The 22,250-nt window shown below is 42.9% G+C and overlaps 1 protein-coding gene across 1 annotated transcript; it reads left to right on the top strand.

Moving 5' to 3' along the window:
• Positions 1 to 9,203: 9,203 nt before the first annotated feature.
• Positions 9,204 to 21,876, top strand: LOC128053878 (histone-lysine N-methyltransferase SETMAR-like). The gene is made up of 3 exons (XM_052646360.1): positions 9,204 to 9,330; positions 9,607 to 9,639; positions 20,860 to 21,876. Exons 1-3 carry the CDS (start codon positions 9,316 to 9,318, stop codon positions 21,874 to 21,876), a joined length of 1,065 nt encoding a protein of 354 aa, XP_052502320.1. The 5' UTR covers positions 9,204 to 9,315.
• The last annotated feature ends 374 nt before the right edge of the window (positions 21,877 to 22,250 follow it).

The following is a 22,250-nucleotide window of genomic DNA, read 5'->3' as shown; positions in this document are numbered from 1 at the left end:
CTAAAGCAGCTCCATGGGGACCACGCCGACGGCCGCGCGTGCGCATTGAGAACTGCGCCCCGCAGTGGGGCGCCGCCGCGCCTGCGCACTGCGCCGCGCTTCGGGAGGCGGGGCCATCTTTTCTTCTAATTTCTTGACATTCCCGGCTTCCGTAGCGTTCTTGCTCCGGTTCCCTCGTCTCTGCAGAACCTATTTCCCAAATTCGGCTTCTAATTTCTTGACATTCCCGGCTTCCGTAGCGTTCTTGCTCCGGTTCCTTCGTCTCTGCAGAACCTATTTCCCAAATTTGGCGTCCGCCGTGTCTTTAATTTTGTTTTATCAGCAAACCACTTGTGTTATTATGTAATTAATACTTTATTTAAATCGACTCAGCTTTATTCCTAAGTAACTGTATTTTTAAAGACACCGTTCCGTAAATAGTGACCGTCATTACAGTAGCAAGGAAACGTAAAAAGAAAAACGTTTTGTAGGGAGGTGGGAGGGGGGTTCAGGATTGGGAACACGTGTACACCCGTGGCGGATTCATGTTGATGTATGGCAAAACTAATACAGTATTGTAAAGTAAAATAAAGTAAAATTTAAAAAATAAACAGGCTTAACACTGTAAAAAAAGAAAAACGTTTTGCAAGTAGGGTTCAGTAAGTAGTCTTTACATTTCAAAACTAAGTGAAGTCGCTCAGTCATGTCCGACTCTTTGCGACCCCATGGACTGTAGCCTACTACGCTCCTCCATCCATGGGATTTTCTAGGCAGGCGTACTGGAGTGGGTTGCCATTTCCTTCTCCAGAGGATCTTCCTGATCCATGGATCGAACCCAGGTCTCGCACACTGTAGGCAGACGCTTTACAGTCTGAGCCACCAGGGAAGTCCATAAATCTAAGTAATTTACAAAACTACATACCTGAAAAATAAGTATTATCGTAAAAGGCCATGGTTACATTCAACCTGTAAAAAAGGGCTTCCCAGGTGGCGCTGGTGGTAAAGAACCCGCCTGACAATGCAGGAGACGAGAGACGCAGGGTTCCATCCTCGCATGGCAACGCACTCCAGCGTTCTTGCCTGGAGAATCCCACGGACAGAGGAGCTGGCGGGCTACAATCCATGGGGTCGCAAAGAGTCAGAGAGGACTGAAGCAACTGCGCACAAACGCACATGCAAGTGAAGATGACGCTTTTGCAGTAAAAGGATCCTAATCCAACCTAGATAGCACATTGAAAAGCAGAGACTTTGCAAACAAAGGTCTGTCTAGTCAAGGCTATGGTTTTTCCAGTGGTCATGTATGGATGTGAGAGTTGGACTGTGAAGAAAGCCTCAGCGCCGAAGAATGGATGCTTTTGAACTGTGATGTTGGAGAAGACTCTTGAGAGTCCCTTGGACTGCAAGGAGATCCAACCAGTCCATTCTGAAGGAGATCAACCCTGGGATTTCTTTGGAAGGAATGATGCTGAAGCTGAAACTCCAGTACTTTGGCCACCTCATGAGAAGAGTTGACTCATTGGAAAAGACTCTGATGCTGAGAGGGATTGGGGGCAGGAGGAGAAGGGGACAACAGAGGATGAGATGGCTGGATGGCATCACTGACTCAAAGGACATGAGTTTGAGTGAACTCCAGGAGTTGGTGATGGACAGGGAGGCCTGGCATGCTGCGATTCATGGGGTCGCAAAGAGTCGGATACGACTGAGTGACTGAACTGAACTGAATCCCATTTATGTATAGTAGATAAAGCAGAAGATGATTAGCTGTCTCTTCTGCCTGCCTGGAATCTAAGAACTAATTTCCAATCAAAATGAATCGACGAGCTGTGGTTCTACAAATTTCTGGTTAAAGAAGACATGTGAGATGTAACTGTTCAATAGAGACAGAGTGAATTATTTTAATGGAAAGGTGATGCTAAGCTTACCAAAACACAGGCTTGGAGCCTGCTTCTCCTCCATAGCCTTACCCTGAAGCCAGACCAGCCAAGGCTGCACCCTGGCTTCCTCTACCCACTAAAGGTTTAGAAGAATTGGATGCAGCAACAACCTTGTGAAAAGTGATGGTAGGTCCTCCTGTGTCCATTTCCTGGTAGCCAGTCTCTGCTTTTCAGGAGGAAGAGGAGAGTATTGCCAGCTCCCCAGGATTTGGTTAAAAAAAAAAAAAAAAAACCTGGAGTGTGTCCAGTCTAGGATAGTACAACAGTGGTGAGAGAAGACCAGCAGTACCTGGTCTTCAAAGGCAACCCAATTTGAGTAACTCCGCTCTCTCCTATTGCTCTATTTGGGCAGCTCTCAAAAAGCAGAAACATCACTTTGCAGACAAAGATCCCTATAGTCAAAGCTATGTTTTTTCCAGTAGTCATGGATGACCATACAGGATGGACCATACAGGATGGATGACATGAGTCTGACCATAAAGAAGTCTGACTGGTGAAGAACTGATGCTTTCAAACTGTGTGTTGGAGAAGACTCTAGAGTCCCCTTGGACAGCAGGGAGATCAAACCAGTCAATCCTAAAGGAAATTAACCCCGAATATTCATTCTAAGGACTGATGCTGAAGCTGAAGCTCCAATACTTTGGCCACCTGATTCAAAGACTGACTTATAGGAAAAGGCCCTGATGCTGGGAAAGATGGATGGCAGGAGGAGAAGGGGATGACAGAGGATGAGATGATTGGATGGCATCACCAACTCAATGGACATGAGTTTGAGCAAGCTCCAGGAGATGAAGGACAGGGAAGCCTGGTGTGCTGCAGTCCACAGTCGAAAAGAGACATGACTGAGCTACTGAAAAACAAAAAAGCACCAACAGTTGAAGGCTGATAACACTATCCAAGCATCACACTAGACTGTCAAGTTAAAAAAAAAAAAAAAAAAGATTGTGATAATGTCACAAATGGATTTCAGTCCAGAGCAAGACTAGATGAAGATACTATCACCACTGGGGGCTTTCATCAAACCTTTTCTTTTTCAAAACTGGACCCTCAAAAAAAGAGAAAATCTGGAACCTCTGACATAATACAATTCCTTTTCATACCACTTCACAGAATGGGTTTATGGAGCCCCTATATCAGTGGCTTTTATGTCAATGTTAAACCACTACTGAGACTGTTGCAGTGAAAAGGAAAAAAGAGGAATGAGTTTTTCTTTCCCTTTCTTGAGAACAGTGAGCAGACCTAAATATTCCTAATTTTTACTTTAACTGTTCCTAATCGATAGTCTGTAACTGTGCTTTTCTGCCCCCTAAGCCATTTTGCACCTATTATCCTTTGACTCTGTTCTAATTACATCCCGTAGCTGGTGCTCACCTTTGCAGCACTCTCTTCACAGACCACCTCTTTTCTCTTTTTACAAATCAGAAAGAAGGCCACAGTACAATAAACAGAAGACAATGGATCCAACTACCGGGATACCAGACTCTCAAAGGCTACCAGAGGCCAGCCAATGACTGTTTCTGAAACATTGCAAAAGGAAGAATATGAGGTCCTAATACTTTTGCTCCTTATCACCGACCCCTGGCTTTGAGCCTTCATCTTATATCAGTCCCTAGACTCCTCATATAGAGATGAAATCAACCCTGAATATTCATTGAAAGGACCTGATGCTGAAGCTAAAGCTCCAACACTTTGGTCACCTGATGGGAAGAGATGACTCATTGGAAGACCCAGATGCTGGGAAAGATGGAGGGTAGGAGAAGGGGACGACAGAGGATGAGATGGTTGGATGACTTCACTGACTCAATGTGATGAGTTTGAGCAAGCTCCAAGAGATAGTGAAGGACAAGGAAACCCAGCCATGCTGCAGTCCACGGGGCCACAAAGAGTTGGACACGGCTTAGTTACTGAACGACATCAAGACTCCTCATGGAAATGGGAGGGCACAGTTCTTGAGGCATAAGCCTACTGTGTTCCCCTCTCTACCTCCAAACTCCTTCTCCGTATTTTTTATTTGGCTTTGATGAGTAGAGAAAGCCAAGATTTTGGCCAGCAACAATTGGAGAAATGAGTTTTCTAATAGAGACCAAATCTTGGTCAGATACTTGGAGGAACTTCAGCGGGAACCAGAGACATGCCCAGAACTAAGTGATTTAGGGTCAGTGACTGAGGGCGGCCCACCTGTGGAGTCTTCTCAAGACAGGCACACCCAGAAGGCAACACTGAACTAACTTCAAGGTGAAAATGAGATAGCTTCAACGATTCCCAAATCAGGGAAAACAGAAGCAATAAAGAGAAGAAACAGTTTAGCAGGAACTGAAATTTACCTCTTCTTAGCTTTGCCCACTTGGTTGTACTAAATATAAATAATGATGATGATCACATACAAGGTTGAACCAAGAAAATGACCCACAATCTTTCCACTGAGAGCTAGGGGTACATCGACATTCAGAGTAAGTTAAGTAAAATCTGTAGTGTTTATTTCAGTAATTGACTGAAGTGCTGGCAGGTACCTCGCTTACACAAATGTTATGGTCATCATCTTGCTCAGTGGCTGTCAGAGGCTTCGACTTGTCTATATATTGGCAGCCAGTCCTAGTTCCAAGATGGCTAACGATGAATGAAGTATTAGGATCTCTTGGAAAATTGCATTCTATGATAGTTGAATATTCAAGCATTCTTGTGTGTGTGTGTATGTATGTATATATATATATATATATATGCATGTGCCTGCACATGTGTGTATAAAGAGCTAATTAGAAAGGAAAGTGTAGCAGATGGTAATTTAAGCTGTTTTGTTTTTTCTTAACTGTTGACTCTTAGTTTTTAGAAAGCATTTGTGCAGAATTTTAAAGTGCAAAGGTTAAATATCTTTCAAGCCAGAGAGGTTATTGCTAGATAATGGTTGAACAACATCATGAATGTACTGAGTGACAATGTACTGTATACTTTTTTTTTCCAATTTCTGTCAAGAACCATTTCTACTGATACCTAAATTTTTAGATTCTTTTATCACATAGGCCATTAAAGTGGGTTAAGTAGAGTTCCCTGTATTATACAGGAGGTCTTATTATTTAGATATTTTATAAATATTAATACTAATTTATATATGTCCATCCCAATCTTCTGATTTATCCCTCCCCTCTTACCCCCAGTGACCATAAGTTTATTTTCTACATCTGTAACTCTTTCTGTTTTGTAGATAAGTTCATTTGTACTCTTCTTTAGATTCCACATATAAGCAATATCATATGATATTTCTCTCTCTCTGTCTGACTTACCTCACTCAATATGACTATCTCTAGGCCCATCTATGTTACTGCAAATGGCATTATTTCGATATTTTGTTATGCCTGAGTAGGACTGTATGCTTTAAAGGCATTAATTCATGTCATGTGAATTTCACCTCTATTTAAGAAAAATACTGCTAGAACCATTCTGTTATGCTAAGCCATTCTGAATATGCAAAATTCACTAGGGTAAAAATTGAACTTCTTACTGTTGTTAGTGCAATAAATCTCATTTAGACCTCAAATTTTCATAGGCTTTTATTATGTCCAGAAATGCATCTCTAAATAAAACTGTTATGAGCTTTTTCTTCTAAAAAGTTATTTTAAAATAATAGCAGGGACTTCCCTGGTGGTACCGTGGTTAGAAATCTGCCTAAGCATGCAGGGGACTCCAGTTCCATCCCTGGTGAGGGAATTAAGATCCCTCATGGACTTCCCTGGTGGCTCAGATGGTGAAGCGTCTGTCTACAACGCAGGAGACCTGGGTTCGATCCCTCGGTCGGGAAGATTCCCTGGAGAAGGAAATGGCAAACCACTCCAGTACTCTTGCCTAGAAAATCCCATGGATGGAGGAGCCTGGTGTAGGCTACTGTCCATGGGGTCGCAAAGAGTCGGACAAGACTGAGTGACTTCACTTACTTATGCTTCAGAGAAACTAAGCCTGAATGCCACAACTAGAGAGCCCCTGCATTGTAAGGAAAGATGGGTACCACAAAAAGATGCCACAACTAAGACCCAGTGCAGCAAAATAAACAAGTAAAAAAATAATTTCAAACATAAAAATATATATAAATGGTGTCCCAAAAACCCAGTACCTTTTTTTTATATTCACCTACTTTAACATTTAACGTTTTACCCTGTTTTATCATTTTCTTTGTATCTTTCAATATACCACTAAGAATATTCCCTTATATAATCACAGTACATTTATCAATTACAGTGAAGTAAACGTTGATCCAATATTTTATCTAATCTGCCATTTGTGTTCCAGTTTTGTCATTTAACCAAATAACATCCTTTGTAACATCTTTCCTCCAATACAAGATCTGGTGCACGGTCCGGCATTATATACATGTTTTTTATTTTTTAAAGAGACCACAGCTTATTTGATTTTTTTTTTTTTTTTGTATTTCAAGTACTCCTGTACTCCTTGTTAATGTGGAAGGAGCCCAATTACATGGTAGTATGAAAATTCTTTGGAACTGCCCTTCTTTGGGGTTGAAATGAAAACTGAAATTTTCCAGTCCTTGATCATTGCTGAGTTTTCTAAATTTGCAGCATATTGAGTGGAACATTTTCACAGCATCATCTTTTAGGATTTGAAATAGCTCAGCTGGAATTCAATCACTTCCTCTAGCTTTGTTTCTAGTAATGCTTCCTAAGCCCCACTTGACTTCACAGTCTAAGATGTCTGGCTCTGGTTGAGTGGCCACATCATCATGGTTATCTGGGACATTAAGACGTTTTTGTACAGTTCTGTTTATCCTTGCCAACTCTCCTTAAACTATTCTGCTTTCATTAGGTCCTTAACAAAAAGACCTTCGGTCCTTTATCGTGCCCATCTTTGCATGAATGTTCCCTTTATTTTCAATTTTCCTGAAGAGATCTCATCTTTCACATTCTATTGGTTTCCTCTATTTCTTTGCATTGTTCACTAAAGAATGCTTTCTTATCTCTCCTTGTTATTTTCTGGAATTCTGCATTCAGTTTGGTGTATCTTTCCTTTTCTTCATTGTCTTTCACTTTTCTTCTCTCAGCTATTTCTAAACCCTTCTCAAACAACCCCTTTAATTTCCTGCCTATCTTTGCCTTTGGGATGGTTTTGATCACCACCTCTTATATAATGTTACCAAAAAAAATCTGTCCATGTTCTTCAGGCATTCTGTCTACCAGGTCTAATTCCTTGACTCTATTCATCACCTCTACTGTATAATCATAAGGGATTTGATGTACGTCTTACCTGAACGGCCTACTGGTTTTCCCCACTTTCTTCAATTTAAGTCTAATATTTGCAATAAGGAACTCATGATCTGAGCTACAGTCAGATCCAGGTCTTGTGTTTGCTGACTGTATAGAGCTTCTCCATCCTTGACTGCAAAGACTATAATCAATCTGATTTTGGTATTGACCATCTGGTGATGACCATGTGTAGAAAGGTCTGTGTTGTTGAAAGAGGGTGTTTCCTATATTTTCAGTGTGTTCTCTTGTGTTCTCAAGCGGTACTTTTAAACAAAATTTTCTTATTCAGCAAAGAATCTACAGATGATGACTGCAGCCATGAAATTAAAAGACCCTGGCTTCTTGGAAGAAAAGCTATGACAAACCTAGACAGCATATTAAAAAGCAGAGGCATCACTTTGCCAACAAAGAGCCATATAGACAAAACTATGGGCTTTCCAGTAGTCATGTACAGATGTGAGAGTTAGACCATGAAGAAGGCTGAGCACCGAAGAATTGATGCTTTCAAGCTGTGGTGCTGAAGAAGACTCTTCAGAGTCCCTTGGACAGTAAGGAGACCAAACCAGTCAATCCAAAAGGAAATCAACCCTGGATATTCATTGGAAGAACTGATGCTGAAGCTGAAGCTCCAATACTTTGGCCACCTGCTGAAAAGAGCCAACTTATTAGAAAACACCCTGATGCTGGGAAAGACTGAGGGTAGAAGTGGGTGACAGAAGATGAAAGTGTCGTATGGCATCACCAACTCAATGGACATGTGTTTGACCAAACTCGTAGGGCAGGGAAGCCTGGCTGGCCATGCTGCAGTCCATGGGGTCCCAAATTGGACACCACTCAGCGAGTGAACAGCAAAAAAAGAAATTGGGTAACGTGATTTCACCAGTTATGGAATTCCAGCTCTGACCTCCAGCCTGAAGCTCTTTTCCACCTTAGAGAGGTGCTTAGGTCAGCAAGTGGTTTAAAAAAAACAGGCAGGAGTTGGGTGGATGTGCTTTCCCTTCTGCACAGGAAAGATCGGTGGTCCAGGTGGGGTCTGAGAGAGGGTGTGCATCCTGGGCCTGGTGCGGGGGTGGGGGTTAGGGCGGAGACTCAGATGCCCACTAAGTTCCTGAGACGAACTGCCAGCACTCTTAGCCCCTCAATGCATGACTTAAAGAAGCTACGCAGAAAGACCCCACTCCAGAAAACTAGCACGGAAGCACGGCCAGGACCTGCGCCTGCGCAGTGGCGCCCCGCACCAACTTTCCTTCCCAAGACCCCCGCATCCTGCGCCTGCGCACTAAGACCCGCTTCCCGCAGACTACCGAGCCTGGAGACCTTTTGTTCTTCAGTCGCTCAGTCGTGTCCGACTCTTTACGATCCCATGGACTGCAGCACGCCAGGCTTCCCTGTCCACATATCCGGGAGTTTGTTCAAACTCATGTCCATTTAGTCATACCTTTTCTTGAGTGCTGCTGTCCATGAAGTCACAAAGAGTCGAACACAACTGAGCGACTCAACAACTGAGTGAGGCGAGAAACTGGTTCGTAGTTAAACCCGTTGTCTCTCCCTTCCCATTCTGTGACCTATAAACCGTCCGACCCTACAGAGAAGGGACTCTACCGTCGGGGCTTCTCTGGCGCTGGCTGCCAACTGGACAGCCCGGAGCGTTGTGGGTGGGCGCGCCCGGAGACCACGTGGCGGGCGTCCACCAATCAGCGCGCAGACCGCACTTTGCGGCTCGGCTTCAAACAAACTACCGTGAGGCGAGAGCGGCCTGTGGGGCCCCGCCCCCTCGCCTGGGTCTGGGGGCCCCGCGAGACGGTGGGCGGGTGGGGGCGCCGAGAATAGGGGCGGGGCGCAGTGATCGAGTGACGGCCGGCCTCACCTACTGAGGGAGCGGGCCGCAGAGCGGTGGACCCCGCAGCCGCTGGGCGGGGGCGAGGGCGAGGGGCGGCCCGGCCGGCGGGGAGGGGGAGCCCGCGGCCGGGGGACGCGGGGGGAGGAGGGGGCGGGCTCCCAATCCGGTTCCATCCGGTTCTCCCATCACCCCCGCCGCGGGTCCCAGCAGCTCGGGCGGCGGGAGGAGCGGCTGCGGTCAGGCTACTCGGCTTCGCGAAGGCTCTCGGCGCGCCGCGGCCTTCAGGCACACGGCTCTCGCCCGCCCCGTCGCCACGATGCCCAAGAGGAAGGTGAGCAGTGGCCGCGTCCCGCACACGCCCACTCCGCCGCCCGGCCGTCCCCAGAGCCACGCGAGGCCCAGGCCCGCCGCGGTGGGCCGGGGAGGCGGCCGGAGCTGCGGTGAATGGGCGGCGAGCGATTCTGGGACTTTCGGCGGCCGGAGGAGCTTGGGTGGGCGATTCGAACGGTGCGGTGAAGGCAGCTGATGTCACACGCCCGTGGCCGCTGGACGTCAGAGCAGTGTTGTTCGCGAGCTGCGCCCACTGGTTGTCTCTTTCCTCCTGCAGGTCATCTCCGCGGAGGGGTCAGTAAAGGAGGAGGTAAGACGCCATCCCGCTCCGTTCCTTGGGGGTGGTCTCGGTTTGCTCCATACCACGCATTCCTTGCTCATTTAATATACTTCCAAAGCTCAAGAGGAGATTGGCAAAGCTATCAGCTGTAAGTAAAATAAGACCCTTGACCTCTCTTTTTCTTGGGGTTAAACCCAGCGAAGAAATGGAGTGTTGTTAGGTCTTTGCAAACAGAAGGTGAATTTTAAATCATTATAACTAGGCTCAAACATCTTTACTAATCAAAGTAGTGACCATTGCAATCAACACATTGTTGCCAATGAGAAATAAGTTTGTTTATTCCTTTAGTGTATAAAACCCTGATTTGGGATTCCATGAACTCTTGGAAAGCATTTTCTTAGTCATTCTGGTTGTGGAAGCAGCTTTCGTGCAAATAGTTGTCAAGAAGCTTGAAGAAGTGGTTGGCAGGAGAGTAGGTGAATATGGCAGCAAATTAGGCAACACTTTGTAGCCCAATGCATAAAACTTCTGAAGCATGGTTGTATGACCTGTGGTCTGGCGTTGTCATGGAGAATAATTGGGCCCTTTTTGTTGACCAGTGCTGGCTGCAGGCGCTGCAGTTTTTGGTGCATCTCATCCGTTTGCTGAGCATACTTCTCAGATATAATGCTTGCACTTGGATTCAGAAAGCTGTAGTGGATCAGACTGGCAGCAGACCACCAAACAGGGACCATGACATTTTTTTGGTACAAGTTCAGGGATTCCTCTTGATCCAGCCGCTGAGCTGGTCACTGCCGGTTGTTGGATAAAAACCTAGTTTTTGTGGCTCATCAGCATTGGATTGAGATAAGGTTCAATGTTGTTGCATTGAATGAGAGAAGACAACACTTCAAATCACGATTCTTTTGATCTGATTTCAGTTCATGAGGCACGCACTTATCAAGCTTTTCCACCTTTCCAATTTGCTTCAAATGCCAAATCACGGTAGAATGGTTGATGTTGAATTCTTGGGCAACTTTTTGTGTAGTTGTAAGAGGATCATCTTTGATGATGCTGTCAGTTGGTAGCTGTCAACTTGTGATGACCAGCCACTACACTCCTCATCTTCAAGTCCCTTGTCTCCTTTTTGAAACTTCCAGAACCACTACTGCACTGTACTTTCCTTAGTACCTGGGCCAAATGTGTGTGTGATCCATTTTGAACTGGAATAAGAAAGTCACTCTAATTTGCTTTTTCTCTAACATCATTTTTATAGTCTCAAATATAAAATAAATAGCAAGTAATCAAAAGTTTAAAAAGCGATAAATGCACATTACATTGAGGAATAGCATAACCTCATTAATTTTAGAATGTATCCCTATATCAAACAGCAAAGTTCAACAATGCAAAACCACAGTTACTTTTGCACCAACCCAATAACTTTACCTTTTATAAACCTGCTCCTTCAAAAGTGGAAACGAAGCCAAAATAGCAGCCGGAAAGGTAGATTTCAAACTCACCTTTAAAGACCATGATGTCTTCGAAATGTTCCAGTGCTGCTAATGCATACTGCGGGCCACTGACATCTTGAATATGAGTATCTCAAAATCAACCAGAGTTTGGTGTCATAGGCTCTTGAAAAGTAGGAGCTTTATCTTATTTACCACTTTTTAAGTTTGTGTTATAATAGGTTCGCTAAACAATGTTGTTTCTGGTCTGGGTAAAATACAGTAGATATAGTCATTGTCCTGTAGCTTCCCTAGTGGCTCAAGGGCAAAAAAATCCCCCTGCAGTGCAGGAGCCTCAGGAGATGTGAGTTCTATCCCTGGGTCAGAAAGATCCTCTGGAAAAGGGAATGGCAACCCACTCCAGTATTCTTTCCTGGAGAACCCCATGGACTGAGGAGCCTGGTGGGCTACAGTCCATAAAGTCGCAATGAGTAAGACATGCCTGAAGCAACTTGGCACAGTCATTTATGTGGCTTGTGGTAATATTAATGTATCAGATTAATGCTACTGCAGAATTTGGGAAATTTAAGACAGCTGAAAATACTGAAGAATAACCTTTGCTTACCAGGGAAATCCATTCTTTCCATTGTGTACATTTTGGTTAGTATACCAGACCACCTGACCTGCCTCTTGAGATACCTATATGCAGGTCAGGAAGCAACAGTTCGAACTGGACATGGAACAATAGACTGATTCCAAATAGGAAAAGGAGTACGTCAAGGCTGTATATTGTCACCCTGCTTATTTAACTTCTATGCAGAGTACATCATGAGAAACGCTGGGCTGGAAGAAGCACAAGGTGGAATCAAGATTGCCGGGAGAAATATCAGTAACCTCAGATATGCAGATGACACCACCCTTATGGCAGAAAGTGAAGAGGAACTAAAAAGCCTCTTGATGAAAGTAAAAGTGGAGAGTGAAAAAGTTGGCTTAAAGCTCAACTTTCAGAAAACGAAGATCATGGCATCTGGTCCCATCACTTCATGGGAAATAGATGGGGAAACAGTGGAAACAGTGTCAGACTTTATTTTTGGGGACTCCAAAATCACTGCAGATGGTGATTGCAGCCATGAATTAAAAGACACTTACTCCTTGGAAGAAAAGTTATGAACAACCTAGATAGCATATTGAAAAGCAGAGATGTTAGTTTGCAAAGGTCCGTCTAGTCAAGGCTATGGTTTTTTCCTGTGGTCATGTATGGATGTGAGAGTTGGACTGTGAAGAAGGCTGAGTGCTGAAGAATTGATGCTTTTGAACTGTGATGCTGGAGAAGACTCTTGAGAGTCCCTTGGACTGCAAGGAGATCCAACCAGTCCATCCTAAAGGAGATCAGTCCTGGGTGTTCATTGGAAGGACTGATGCTGAAGCTGAACCTCCAATACTTTGGCCACCTCATGTGAAGAGTTGACTCATTGGAAAAGACTCTGATATTGGGAGGGATTGGGGGCAGGAGGAGAAGGGGATGACAGAGGATGAGATGGCGGGATGGCATCACCGACTCAATGGACATGAGTTTGAGTGAACTCCAGGAGTTGGTGATGGACAGGGAGGCCTGGCGTGCTGTGATTCATGGATTCAAAGAGTCGGACACGACTGAGAGACTGAAATGAACTGAACTGAACTGAATGTGTATTGTTCCTAAGTCATGTTGCTTTTTGTGGCCTCGTGAACTGCAGCATACGAGGCTTCCTGTCCTTCACTATCTCCTGGATTAGCTCAAACTTAAGCTCCAGTACTTTGGCCACCTCATGTGAAGAGTTGACTCGTTGGAAAAGAGTCTGATGCTGGGAGGGATTGGGGGCAGGAGGAGAAGGGGACGACAGAGGATGAGATGGCTGGATGGCATCACTGACTTGATGGACATGAGTCTGAGTGAACTCCAGGAGATGGTGATGGACAGGGAGGCCTGGCAAGCTGCGATTCATGGGGTCGCAAAGAGTCGGACACGACTGAGCAACTGAACTGAACTAAGTCCATTGAGTCAGTAATGCTAACCAACCATCTCATCCTCTGTTTCCCCCTTCTTCGCCCTTGATCTTTCCCAGCATCAAGATCTTTTCCAGTGAGCTGCATTTTCACCTGACATAGCCAAAATATTGGAGCTTCCTCTTCAGTATCAGTCCTTCCAATGGACATTCAGGGTTGATTTCCTTTAGAATTGACTGGTTTGACGCTCTCCAAGGGACTCTGAAGAGTCTTCTCCAACACCACAATTTGAAGGGATTAGGCACTCAGCTGCCTTTAAGGTCTAACTGTGACATCCGCACGTGACTACTGGAAAAACCAAAGTTTTGACTCTTGGGACCTGTCAGCATAGTGATGTCTCTGTTTTTTAATACTCTGTCTAGGTTTGTAATAGCTTTTCTCCCAAGGAGTAAGCGTCTTTTAGTTTCATGACTGCATTCACTGTCCACAGTGATTTTGGAACCCAAGAAAATAAAATCTGTCACTGTTTCTACTTTTCTCCCTTTTAGTTGCCATGAAGAAATGGCACCAGATGCCATGATCTTAGTCTTTTGAATGTTGAGTGTTAATCCAGCTTCTTCACGTTTCTCTTTAGTCTTCATCAAGAACTCTCTAGGTTCTCTTCACTTACTTCCATTAGAGTGGTATCATCTGCGTGTCTGAGGTTGTTGATACTTCTGGCAATCTTTATTCCAGCTTGTGATTCATCCAGCCCAGGATTTCACATGATGTACTCTGCATAGAAGTTAAATAAGCAGGGTGACAATATACAGTTTTGACATACTCCTTTCCCAGTTTTCAACCAGTGGGTCAGTCCATGTCTGATTCTAACTGTTGATGCTTGACCTGCATACAGATTTCTCTGGAGACAACTATGTTGGGCTGTCCATCTCTTTTAAGAATTTTCCACAGTTTGTTGTGATCCACATAGTCAAAGGCTTTAGAGTAGTCAATGAAGCAGAAGTAGATGTTTTTCTGGAATTCCTTGGTTTTTCTGTGATCCAGCAGATGTTGGCAATTTGATCTCTGGTCCTTCTGCCTTTTGGAACCCACCTCGTGCATCTGGAAGTTCTCAGTTCACGTACTGCTGAAGCCTAGTTTGAAGGATTTTGATCATTTGTTTGCTACCATGTAAAATGAACACAGTTGTGCAGTAGTTTGAACATTCTTTGGCATTGACCTTCTTTGGGATTGGAATGAAAACTGACCTTTTCCAGTCCTGTGGCCACTGCTTAGTTTTCCAAATTTGATGACATACTGGGTGCAGCACTTTAACAGCATCATCTTTTAGGATTTGAAATAGCTCAGCTGCAATTCGTCACCTCCTCTACTTTTCTTTGAAGTAAGCCTTCCTAACCCCGACTTGACTTCACACTCTAGCATGTCGGGCTCTAGGTGAGTGACCATACCGTTGTGGTTATCTGGATTATTAAGACCTTTTTGCATAGTTTTTCTGTGTATTCTTGCCACCTCTTTTTAATTTCTTCTGCTTCTTAGATCCTTACTGTTTCTGTCCTTTATTGTGTCCATCCTTGCATGAAATGTTTCCTTGATATCTCTAATTTCTTGAAGAGATCTCTAGTCTTTCCCAGTCTATTGTTTTCCTCTCATTGGGATGGTTTTGGTCACCACCTCCTGTACACTCTTACAAACTTCTGTCCAGAGTTCCTCAGGCACTCTGTCTACCAGAGTCTATTCCCTTGAATCTATTCATCATCTCCACTGTATAATCATAGGGATTTGATTTAGGTCCTGCCTGAATGGCCTACTGGTTTTCCCTACTTTCTTCAATTTAAGGCTGAATTTTGCAATAAGGAACTCATGATCTGAGCCATAGTTAACTCAGTCTTGTTTTTGCTGACTGTGTAGAGTGTCTCCATCCTTCACTGCAAAGAATATAATCACTTGATTTCAATATCAACCATCTGGTGATGTCCATGTGTAGAGTCATCTCTTGTGTTATTGGAAAAGGGTGTTTGCTATGACCTGTGTATTATCTTGACAAAACTCTGTTAGCATTTGCCCTGCTTCATTTTGTACTCCAAGATCAAACTTGCCTGTTATTCCTGGTGCCTGTTGACTTCCTTAGCTTTGCATTTCAATCCAGTGATGAAAAGAATATTTTTTGATGTTCTAGAAGGTTTTGTAGGTCTTCATAGACCTACATAGACTGGTTGGGGCACAGACTTGGATTACTGTGATGTTGAATGGTTTTTCTTGGAAAGGAACTGAGATCATTCTGTCATTTTTGAGGTTGCACACAAGTACTGCATTTCTGATTCTTCTGTTGACTGTGAGGGCTACTCCATTTCTTCTAAGGGATTCTTACCCACAGTAGTAGATATAATGGTCACCTGAATTAAATTTGCCCGTTCCCATCCATTTTAGTTCACTGATTCCTAACATGATGTTTTTTCTTGCCGTCTGCTTGACCATGTCCAATTTACCTTGATTTATGGACTTAACATTCCATGTTCCTATGCAATACTGTTCTTTACAGCATTGGATTTTAACTTTCTTCACCAGATACATCCAAAACTGAGTTTTGTTTCTGCTTTGGCTGAGCCTCTTCATTCTTTCTGGAGTTATTAGTAATTGTCCTCCACTCTTTCTCAGTAGTATATTGGACACGTTCCAACATGGTGGGGCTCATCTTTCAGTGTCATATCTTTTTGCATTTTTACACAGTTCATGGAGTTCTTGCGGCCAGAATACTGGAGTGGTTTGCCATTCTTTTCTCCAGTAGATCACGTTCTGTCAGAATTCTCCACTACGACCCTTCCTTCTTGGGTGGCCCTGCGTGGCATGGCTCATAGCTTTATTGAGTTACATAAGCTCCTTCTCTACAACAAGGCACTGACCTATGAAGGAAAGAAGAGAAGCAAAAAGCAAGGGAGAAAGGGAAAGGGTTACCCAGCTGAATCCAGAGTTCCAGAGCAACATGAAGGCATTCTTCAAAGAACAATGCAAAGAAATAGAGAAAAACAGCAGAAAGGGAAAGACTAGAAATCTCTTCAAGAAAATTAGAGATATCAAAGAAATATTTCATGCAGAGAAGGGCACAATAAAGGACAGAAACGGTAAAGACCTAATAGACGCAGAAGAGCTCAAGAAGAGATGTCAAGAATACACAGAAAAACGGTACAAAAAAGATCTTAATGACACGGATAACCACAATAGTGTGGTCACTCACTCAGAGCCAGACATTCTGGAGTGTAAAGTCAAGTGGGCCTTAGAAAGCACTGCTTCAAGTAAAGCTAGTGGAGATGATGGAATTCCAGCAGAGCTATTTAAAATCCTAAATGATGATGCTGATGGTGCTATTTAAGTTCTGCACTCAATATATTAACAAATTTGGAAAACCTAGCAGTTGCCACAGGACTGGAAAAGGTCAGTTCATCCCAATTCCCAAGAAGGGCGTTAGTAAAAAAGTGTTCAAACTACTGGCCAGTTGGACTCATTTCCCTTGCTAGTAAGGTTATGCTCAAAAGCCTTTAACCTAGGCTTCAGCAGTACATAAACTAAAACTTCCAGATATTCAAGCTAGGTTTAGAAAAGGTAGCGGAACCAGAGATCAAATTGCCAGGATTCACTCGATCATAGAGAAATCAAGGTAATTCCAGAAAAACATCTATTTCTGTGTCATTGACTACCATAAAGCCCTTGACTGTGTATCATAACAAACTGGGAAAACTCTTAAAAGAGATGGGAATACCAGACCATCTTACCTGTCTCCTGAGAAGTCTGTATGCAGGTCAAGAAGCAACAGTTAGAATCCTTTATGGAACAACTGACTGGTTCAGGATTGAGAAAGGAGTATGACAAGGCTGTTTATTGACACCCTGCTATTTTAATTTATATGCAGGGAACATCGTGGGAAATATTGGGCTGGATGAGTTACAAGCTGGGATCAAGATTGTTGGGAGAAATATCAACAACCTCAGATACACAGATGATACCCAGTTCAGTCGTTCAGTCGTGTCCGACTCTTTGCAACCCCATAATCGCAGCACGCCAGGCCTCCCTGTCCATCACCATCTCCCAGAGTTCACTCAGACTCACGTCCATCAAGTCAGTGATGCCATCCAGCCATCTCCTCCTCTGTCGTCCCCTTGTCCTCCTGCCCCCAATCCCTCCCAGCATCAGAGTCTTTTCCAACGAGTCAACTCTTCGAATGAGGTGGCCAAAGTACTGGAGCTTCAGCTTTAGCATCATTCCTTCCAAAGAAATCCCAGGGCTGATCTCCTTCAGAATGGACTGGTTGGATCTCCTTGCAGCCCAAGGGACTCTCAAGAGTCTTCTCCAACACCACAGTTCAAAAGCATCAGTTCTTTGGCGCTCAGCGTTCTTCATAGTCCAACTCTCATATCCATACATGACCACAGGAAAAAACCATAGCCTTGACTAGGCAGACCTTGGTCGGCAAAGTGCTATCTAGGTTGGTCATAACTTTTCTTCCAAGGAGTAAGCATCTTTTAATTTCATGGCTGCAGTCACCATCTGCAGTGATTTTGGAACCCCAAAAAATTAAGTCTGACACTTTGTTTCCACTGTTTCCCCATCTATTTCCCATGAAGTGATGAGACTAGATGCCATGATCTTCGTTTTCTGAATGTTGAGCTTTAAGCCAACTTTTTCACTCTCCACTTTCACTTTCATCAAGAGGCTTTTTAGTTCCTCTTCACTTTCTGCCATAAGGGTGGTGTCATCTGCATATCTGAGGTTACTGATATTTCTCCTGGCAATCTTGATTCCAGCTTGTGTTACTTCCAGTCCAGCATTTCTCATGATGTACTCTGCATAGAAGTTAAATAAGCAGGGTGACAATATACAGCCTTGACGTACTCCTTTTCCTATTTGGAACCAGTCTGTTGTTCCATGTCCAATTCTAACGGTTGTTTCCTGACCTGCATACAGATTTCTCAAGAGGCAAGTCAGGTGGTCTGGTATTCCCATCTCTTTCAGAATTTTCCACAGTTTATTGTGATCCACACAGTCAAAGGCTTTGGCATAGTCAATAAAGCAGAAATAGATGTTTTTCTGGAACTCTCTCGCTTTTTCAATGATCCAGTGGATGTTGTCAATTTGGTCTCTGGTTCCTCTGCCTTTTCTAAAACCAGCTTGAATATCTGGAAGTTCATGGTTCACGTATTGCTGAAGCCTGGCTTGGAGAATTTTGAGCATTACTTTACTAGCATGTGAGATGAGTGATACTACTATAATAATAGAAAGTGAAGAGGAACTAAAGAGCCTCTTGAAGATGGTGAAAAGAGGGGAGTGAGAAAGCCAGCTTTAAATTCAGTATTAAAAATCTTAAGTTCATGGCATCTGGTCCCATCACTTCATGGCAAGTAGAAGGGGGAAAGGTGCAAACAGTGACAAATTTGCTCTTCTTGGGCTCTGAAATCACTGTGGATGGTAACTGCAGCCATGAAGTTAAAAGACCATTGTTTCTTGGCAGGAAAGCTATAACAAACCTAGACAGTGTATTAAAAAGCAAAGACATTGCTTGGCTGACAAATGTTTGTATAGTCAAGCCAGTAGTCATGTATGGATGTGATAGTTGGAACATAAAAAAGGCAGAGTGTCAAAGAAATGATGCTTTTGAATTCTAGTGCTGGAGAAGAATCTTGAGAATCCCTTGGACAGCAAGGAGATCGAACCAGTCAATCCTAAAGGAAATTAACCCTGAATACTCATTGTAAAGACTGAAGCTGAGGTTCCAATACTTTCACTACCAATTGTGAATAGCCTACTCTCTGGGAAAGATCCTGATGCTGAGAAAGATAGAAGGAGAAGGGGATGACATAGGATGAGATGATTGGATGGCATTACTAATTCAATGGACATGAACTTGGGCAAACTCCAGGATATGGTGAGGGATAGGGAGGCCTGGCATGCCTTAGTCCTTGGGGTCACAGAATTGGACATAACTTGGCAACCAAATGCACAGAGTGGAGTGTAAAAATTTTAGTGTTTTTCCAATAAAAGGTTCTGTTTTGTGATCTTTTATAAGATTCAGGGAAGGTATAGGCATAGTATGTCAACTTGGAATTTCTCAGACCAGAAAAATTGGAAGAATTCTGTACGAAAATTCAGTAAAGGGAAATTTCATGAAGGTGGGGAAAAATAGTGGGTCTTGTTGCAAAATATCTGCATGAAAAGTTTACTTATTATTACATATCTTTATTTGCTTTTTCAGTAAACCAGTTGGCTGAAATAGTACGCCTGTTTTCTGTTACATCTTTCTTATTGGAGAAGAAAATGGCAACCCACTCCAGTATTCTTGCCTGGAAAATCCCATGGACGGAGGAGCCTGGTAGGCTACAGTCCATGGGGTTGCAAAGAGTTGGACACGGCTGAGCAACTTCACTTTCTACACTTTCTTACTTATTTACCTGGCTTTATTTTGATCTGCCCCAAAAGTTTTTTGTTGTTGTTAATAAAAAGAGTTCAGGGACTTCCCTGTGGTCCAGTGGTTAAGACTCCAAGTTCCCAATGCAGGGAGCCCAGATTCCTTCTCTGGTTAAGGAACTAAGGTCCCACATGCTGATCTGAGCTGCCAAAAGAGGGTGGGGGGAAGAAAAGATTTTACTTCCAGTCGGCTTTGGACATCAGATGTAAATAATGTTTTTCTTCCTCCCATGGAGAGGCCAACAGGTAAGGTTTTGCATGTTCCTTGAGAAACAAACCTGTTGGTTTAGTTTTCCCAAAGGAAAAATGATGGGGAAAGGTAGGAGCTTTTTTCCCTTTAGTTGTCTTTGTAATTGATACATTTTGAAGGCTTAAACAGAAGGTAAAGCTTTTGGTGTCTTTAATACCATGATGCAGACATGTAGATTTATTTTGTTTCCGCTTGCTTTCTAGCTGTTAGTTAAAAGTGGTATTATTCCAGTGCAAGATATTTTCAGTTTTAAGGTTTCACATTTGTATGTTACTGCGATAGTGGTTATAAAATTAATGAGAAATCGAAAAGAAATCAGATTGTTTAAGAATGTTTTTAAATACAGAGTTATCATTACCATCTTTCTAAATTCCACATATATCCATTAGTATACTGTATTGGTGTTTTTCTTTCTGGCTTGCTTCACTCTGTATACAGGCTCCAGCTTCATCCACCTCATTAGAACTGATTCAAATGTATTCTTTTGAATGGCTGAGTAATACTCCATTGTGTATATGTACCACAGCTTTCTTATCCATTCGTCTGCTGATGGACATCTAGGTTGCTTCCATGTCCTGACTATTATAAACAGTGCTGTGATGAACATTAACAATTGTGACACTTCGTGGTGTCAGTGTGTAGCAGTGTTGTCCCAAATATGTTTGTTATTAGGTAATTTATTATTTATTGTAAAGATACTGAATTGCTAGTGGTTGTCGTGCTGTCATGTATGAAATGCCACTATTAGCACAGAATCCATTCCACTGATTTTTTTTCCCCCATCTTAGCATTGAAGTTGTGAGATCTGCTTTTGTAGCTGTTTAATGCAGGTATTGGTCAGTATTGTAAAACTCATTAGTGGCTTAATTTGGCTGTTAACTACATTCTCTACTTAAAGGAAATAAATATTAAATATTTGTTACATTTCTCCTTCCCCATTGGTGGATGGTATGCAAAAATACTGTTGTATTGATTGGTGCAAAAGTTATTGTGGTTTTTGCATTGTTCAAATTTTCCATTTGATATTGGAATATATTCTTAAATGTGGTTTTGTTGTACATCACTTTCATGGGCATTTCTTGATTTATGTTTTTTCCCTAATGACTTACTATTTGCTATTTATGTTTATTTTAGACTATGGAAATCATGTTAGAGAAAAAGCAAATTCGAGCGATTTTCTTATTTGAGTTCAAAATGGGTCATAAAGCAGCAGAGACAACTCGCAACATCAACAATGCATTTGGCCCAGGAACTGCTAAGGAACGTACGGTGCAGTGGTGGTTTAAGAAGTTTCGCAAAGGAGATGAGAGCCTCGAAGATGACGAGCGTAGTGCACGGCCATCAGAAGTTGACAACGACCAATTAAGAGAAATCATTGATGCCGAGCCTCTTAAAACTACACGAAAAATTGCCGAAGAACTCAAGGTCAACCATTCTACAGTCGTTCGGCATTTGAAGCAAATTGGAAAGGTGAAAAAGCTCAATAAGTGGGTGCCTCATGAGCTGACCGAAATTCAAAAAAATCGTCGTTTTGAAGTGTCATCTTCTCTTATTCTACGCAACAACAATGAACCATTTCTCGATCGAATTGTGACATGCCACGAAAAGTGGATTTTATCTGATAACCAGCGACCACCAGCTCAGAGATTGGATCGAGGGAAAACACTGAACTTGTACCAAAAAAAGATCATGGTCACTGTTTGGTGGTCTGCTGCCGGTCTTATCCACTATAGCTTTCTGAATCCTGGCGAAACCATTACATCTGAGAAGTATGCTCAACAAATCAATGAGATGCACCAAAAACTACAATACCTACAGCCAGCATTGGTCAACAAAAAGGGCCCAGTTCTTCTCCACGACAACACTCGACCACATGTCGCACAACCAGCCCTTCAGAAGTTTAATGAATTGGGCTACGAAGTTTTGCCTCATCCACCATATTCACCTGACCTCTTACCAACAGACTACCACTTCTTCAAGCATCTCGACAACTTTTTGCAGGGTAAACACTTCCACAACCAGCAGGATGCAGAAAATGCTTTCCAAGAATTTGTTGAATCCCGAAGCACAGGTTTTTACGCTACAGGAATAAACGAACTTATTTCTCGTTGGCAAAAATGTGTTGATTGTAATGGTTCCTATTTTGACTAATAAAGATGTGTTTGAGCCTGGTTATAATAATTTAAAATTCATGGTCCAAAACTGCAATTACTTTTGCACCAAATAATTTGTTGTTTATAAGTCACCCAGTCTATGGCATTTTTGTTATAGTAGCCCCATCATATTAAAACACTTCCTTTCCATATTTGGAAAGGCATACTTCACTGGGAGCAGGAAAGAATAATGTGACCAGGTTCCTTCTGGCTTATTGTTCTTTTTAAAATAACAGTAAGTAAAGGAAAGGAAAGCTTGTAACAATAATAATGCCAGTGATCTTTCTAGTAACAAATATACAGTCGTGTATCCATAAAGTTTGCAAGCAGGCTAGAAACAAGCACTGCATGGTAAGATCTATATCTGTTGTT

This window comes from Budorcas taxicolor, chromosome 1 (genome assembly GCF_023091745.1).
Source record: "Budorcas taxicolor isolate Tak-1 chromosome 1, Takin1.1, whole genome shotgun sequence".
In the NCBI taxonomy this organism is placed as follows: domain Eukaryota; kingdom Metazoa; phylum Chordata; class Mammalia; order Artiodactyla; family Bovidae; genus Budorcas; species Budorcas taxicolor.
Note: the sequence above shows the minus strand (reverse complement) of the source record. Positions and strands in the feature narration are given on the sequence as shown.

Bases quoted from the DNA above. Each gene is read 5' to 3' on its own strand.
- LOC128053878 (XM_052646360.1), top strand. The intron at 9,640-20,859 runs GTAAGACGCCAT...TGTTTATTTTAG, and splicing joins AGGGGTCAGTAAAGGAGGAG to ACTATGGAAATCATGTTAGA.